A 5,315-nucleotide genomic window follows, 5' to 3' on the forward strand; every position below is an offset into this window, starting at 1 on the left:
CAGCCTCGCTCAGCCGCCGGAACCCGGGAGCAGCGAAGGTGTCCTCCGGCAGGTGAGTAGATTGAGAACCCGTCTACATCTAGACAACGGAATGTCACTCAGCACGAAAGACAAATGAGCCACGGGGCTGAAAAGACGCGAAGGAAACGGAAATGCATCCCACTCGGTGCGAGAAGCCAGTCTGACAAGGCCGATGCTCTGTGGGCCCCACGAGAGCGATGCTGTGGACGAACAGGAGCACACGGACGACAAGCGGACCAGTGGCTGCTGGCGACATGAACAAGTGAGCAGAAGACAGAGAACTTTTAGGGCAGAACTTTTAGGCCCCTCTGCTGGGTGCGCGTCGTTCCCTGTGCGTCCAGACCCGCGGCACACACACCACGCGTGAGCCCGAAGGGACGCCGTAGCCTCTGGGTCGTGACGGCGTCACTGCAGGCTCGTCCTTGGAAGAGGACCTAGCACCACCCTCTGAGATCGGGGCCGGGGACACACACGTGCGGGGAAAGGGATGTATAAAGATCTCTAGCTTCCTCTCAGTTTTTCTGTAACCCTAAAGCTGCCCTAAAAAAATTAAGTATTACAAAAACAAAAAGGCCACCTGGGGGTGCTCAGTCGGTTGAGTTTCTGACCAGCTCAGGTCATGATCCCGTGGTTTGTGAGTTCAAGCCCCATATCGGGCTCTCTACTGTCAGCACAGAGCCCATTTTGGATCCTCTGTCTCCCTTCTCTGCCCCTCCCCGGTTTGTGCTCTTTGTCTCAAAAGTAAATGAAATATTTAAAAATTTAAAATTTAAATAAAAAATTTCAAAAAAGACGACAATGCAATTAAGAAGCAGACCAAGGATCTGAGCAGAGGTCTTTCCAAAAATCCACAAGTGGCCACTGAGCACATGAGCAGGTGCTCCGTATCTGTGGTCACAACGCTGAGACTGCACCTGACCACCAGTGACGGCAGAGCCACGAGGAGGGGACGTGCGCGGGGGGCAAGGTGGCAACGCCGGGCAGGCCCTCACGTGAGCCCAGTTCCCAGACGAGCCGGCGGCTCTGCTCCCAGGGACGTACCCTCCAGGGACCAACACGCGTCCCCACGTGTACCCCGTGCTCACGGCAGCGCTGGTCACAGCAGGCACAGGGAGAACCAGCCCACACGTGTGTCACCTGAGGCGCAGACACACAGAAGGCGCTCTATCCGGACAACGGAGCACTTGTCCACCATAAAGAGAAATGAAGTGCCGGCACCTCCCAGCACACAGACCGGGAAAACCACACGCTCGGGGGAGAAGCCAGGCCATCTACAGGAAGCCCCCAGGGCAAGGAAACCGCAGACACAGACAGTGGGCTAGCAGTCAGCAGGGCTGCAGGGCAACGGGTGGCCTCCTCCCGGGTGACAGAACTGCCTGTGACTGACCGCGGCGGGGCTGTCAGCCGTGAGGACGCACCGAGGGCCGGCGCGCTGCAGGTTTACACGGACGCACTGCACGGTCCACGAATCCTAACTCAACAGGGCAGTTCTTAAAGACACAAACACCTCCGTCTTCGTCACTGAGCCCACGCCCGGGGCCCACCCCGGGGCTGGGAGAGGGCTGGCAGCCCGGGCGCCTGGACAGCCAGACGAGGACTCTCCCCGAGCAGGGCTGTGCTTCTGCAGCTCGGCCACACGGCCGACCTCGCTGAGGCCAGCGAACAGGCATGAAACCGTGTGGCGCCGTGTGCGGCCCGTGCCGGGCGCTCTCCACAAGCTAGAAACATAACCTAGGACCCAAGAGGACCTCGCAAATGACAAAAGGCCTTCATAAACGTACGGGAGCTCCACAATTTCATATGTAAGATTATAACATCATCAGAAATAACCCATTTTCAGTTTCATATGTTGCTTTCCAAAGACTCACTTGAGCTCAGTGCCCCACTGTTTGAAAGAGAAATTAATGGGGTTGGGGTGCCCTGCGGCTGGCTGGTGAGCTGCCTGCTCCAGCTCTCCGGGGACGGTTCCCATGGCGAGGACATTTCTGGCTTTTTCTGCGGAGGCATCTGGGTGCGGGTAAATTACATCTGAAAGACAGGCAAACAAAAGTCAGTTCCTCACAGGGCCCGCGCAGAACTCCCTCCGTCACAGGGGCTTTTAACGTAAACTGGGCCGAAGTGCAACCTGTGGGTGGCCTCCCGCTTCTGCACTGCTGTCACCTAAAGCGGTTCCGTGTTTGTCACAGGAAGGCTGTGACATGCCTCAAAGCACCAGCTGCCCAGGATGGGAGAGCCAGGGTCCCCTCCGCTGTCCCGTAGAGCGGTAAACTGGCACCGAGCTGTGGCCGAGGTGCCCTCACCTGCACCGGCAGGAACGACCCCCAGGATGAGCCAGCGGGGCGGAAACGCAAAGTTCAGAGCACAGCTTGCGAATTTCTGCAATTGCGACCCTCAGTCATGACCCTGAGCCAACAGGCATGCACGTCCCAGAGTGGTGGCTCGGTAAAGTCACAGACAGGAACACTGACACAGTCAATTCCAGACTAGCTTTAAAATGCAAGCTTCTGAAATACTGAATGCTGAAACAGTATGCCACCTGGGATTTGCTTCAAAATAACTATAGTTGGTTATTTAAGCAATAATAACATTTGCTTCAAATAACACAAAGTGGGGAGGGGTGTCTGTGAAACCCCACAGGCCCAGGAAGTAGCAACTGTGGGGTCGCCCACACGTGGGGACCATATTACAGTACTCTCTCTTTGCAGAAAACTTCCAATAAAGATTTTTTTTGAAGAGCCTTTTTTTAAATGCATATTTATTTTTGAGAAAGAGAGAGAATCCCAAGCAGGCTCCACACTGTCGGCACAGAGACCAACATGGGCTCAGACTCACGAACCCTGAGATTGTGACCTGGGCCAACATCAGGAGTCAGATGCTTAAAATGACTCAACCACCTGGGCACTCCAATGAACCTTAAACTTTTGAAAAAAACGTACCCAACTACAAGTATTTTGTGGTCTCCCACATGACACCCTTCTGAGAACAGGGCAGGCCTGCAGACAGAAGTCAGCTGGACACAGTCAGCCCCACGCTGCCCTTCCCGAAGCCCCTGCCAGAGGCCGTCTGCGAGGGCAGGCTCGGAGCGGCCCGCTCCCCATGGAGGGCGAGGCAAAGGTGCTCCTGGTCAGAGGGGGGCGGATGTGAGGGGCCCGGCCGGGCGTCTGTAGAGCGCACTGAGCACCGAGGAGGGAGCCAAGGTCAGGGAGCGGGGCCCACAGGCCTGGGCTCTCACTGCGCAGACGGCTTGCCAACTCCGAGAAGAGCACCCCATGCGATACGGAGAAGGACCGGCCGTGTGTCCTTCAGGGGACGGTGGCTCTGGCCCCAAGCACCGCACGCAGCTGGAGCGGGGTTCTGAGTAGGCAAAGCAGGAGGGGCGCTGGGAGACAGGAGACGTGGGCCGGCCACAGAAGCGACTGTGACCACGGAGTCCCACCTCCTGGTTCCCAGGTACCGCCACATGGCGAGTGCCATGGGCTCTGAGCACGACAGATGGCAGGACCGAGTGCCTGCCCCCAACGGGAACATATCTTGGAAAGGGGCGCAGAATAACAAGATGTCAAGTAGGATGCACAAGCCCCCTGCCGCCACGGCCCTGGGGTCCTGGGGTCCTGGAAGACGCATTCCTGGAGGGTCTCGTCCCGGGCCCCAACACCGCCTTCCTCTTCCCTCTTCACAGACTGGAGTCCCCCTGAGATTCACCAGAGAGAGGAGAGTGCCAGGAAACAAACAAGCTCAGACGCCCTTCCTCGGGCCCAGTGCCCGCACCTGCCTCACCGACCGCGAGGCGGAGCCCAGAGCCAGGGCCGGAGAGAGGCAGCCGGTCCCCCGGAAGACGGACACGGCAGGTGCGTGGCCGCAGCTCTGGGGAGGCACCTCCGCTCCTCCTGAGCAGGGATGCGGAAGCCTGGGGCCCCCGAGGGGGGGTTCCACACACGCCCGGGGAAAGCACCCCAGGCCGGGCCAGGAAGTGAACCCAGCACGCTGCGCCTGACGAGCAGCTGCCTCTCCTTCCTGTGCGGCCTGGGGACGCAGAACACCCTGGGCTGCCCTGGAAACCGCCAGGAGGAACTCGGGGCCCAGGGCCGGCTGCAGCAAAGGGCCAGGGCCGGGGAGGGCGTCGGCACAACAGACTCGCGCTGCGATTTCCCGTTCGGGCAGTTACGTGTTTCCAGGGTGTAGAAGGCCGCTGGAGATGGACTTCAGTAACAGAGAGCTGCTGGCTCTTCCCAGCGCGAGTCCTGGCAGCAGCACTGGGGAGCCGCCCCGAGACACAAGCTGGGTCACAGCAGCATCTCCCTGAAGTGCTGAAGGGCAGTGAGCGTCCCCCCCGCTCATGCAGTCGTGCAGCGTCACTCGGGAGAGCCTCTCCGTGTGTTCAGATGTCCTCTGTCCCTTTCAGGCGTTCCCATGTGCCTTGGTGGCGGCCCCGGCTTCCCGGACCCAGAGCCCTGCCCACGGGCCACTTGGACGTGTCCTGATGGGGGCCTCCCTCCTCTCCCGTTCCTGGCCTGCTGCTCCGTCCATGAAAGGGGAAACGCAACAAGCAAAGGCCATTCCCACAGGTGACGGAGGACACGTGCAGGAGAGACATCTCCGTGGGAGCCAGACGGCATGGCCTTAACGGGAAAAGCTTCTTTCTCCGCCACCAGAGCAAGTGTTAGTCCTGAGCGTGCAGCGGTGGTCGGAGGCCACAGAAAGGCCCAAGGGCAGAGTGTGCACCCAGGCGCCAAGGAGGAGGGGCTTTCAGGGCCCCCCGGGCGAGCGGGTCCACACATCCGGCCTGGCTGCTCCCACCGCGGACGTTAAGTCTCCTGACCAGCAGAGAAGAGGGGGCCCAATAACTACTGTGAACCAGACAGACCCAGAAAATGAATGAGCGAACAACGCAGGGACGATGAGCTGGGGCAGAGGGCCTGGGGGCTCACGTGCCTGCCTCTGACCTGCGTGTCCTGCCACCTCCCTCTGAGACACCCTGGAGTCGCAGGGGGAGGCCCCACACCCGGCTGATGGCTCCCCTCTCTGGTCTGGGCCACCTCCCCTCTCCTGCAATCCCCTCAGACCACACCCCCTCAGCTGCCCCCAACCCCCCCAGTAACACCCCCAGCTGTCCCCCACTCTCCTAACACCCCCAGCTCCCTCCCCCCTACCCAGTAACACCCCCAGCTTACCTCCCCCACCCCCCCCAGTAACCCCCAGCTCCCTCCCCCGACCCCCCAGTAACACCCCCAGCTTAGCTCCCCCGCGCCCCCCAGTAACACCCCCAGGTCACCTCCCCCACCCCCCCAGCAGTA

At 60.1% G+C, this 5,315-nt stretch overlaps 1 protein-coding gene across 1 annotated transcript in view; it reads right to left on the reverse strand.

The window, feature by feature from the left end:
- TBC1D2B (TBC1 domain family member 2B) overlaps window positions 1-5,315 on the reverse strand; it is a 62,531-nt gene that overhangs the window by 33,535 nt on the left and 23,681 nt on the right. The window contains exon 8 of the mRNA XM_029952324.1: window positions 1,890-2,049. Coding sequence (XP_029808184.1) covers window positions 1,890-2,049 — 160 coding nt within the window. The remainder of the gene's footprint in view (window positions 1-1,889; window positions 2,050-5,315) is intronic.

The sequence above is a fragment of the Suricata suricatta genome, chromosome 9, assembly GCF_006229205.1.
Source record: "Suricata suricatta isolate VVHF042 chromosome 9, meerkat_22Aug2017_6uvM2_HiC, whole genome shotgun sequence".
NCBI classification, from domain to species: domain Eukaryota; kingdom Metazoa; phylum Chordata; class Mammalia; order Carnivora; family Herpestidae; genus Suricata; species Suricata suricatta.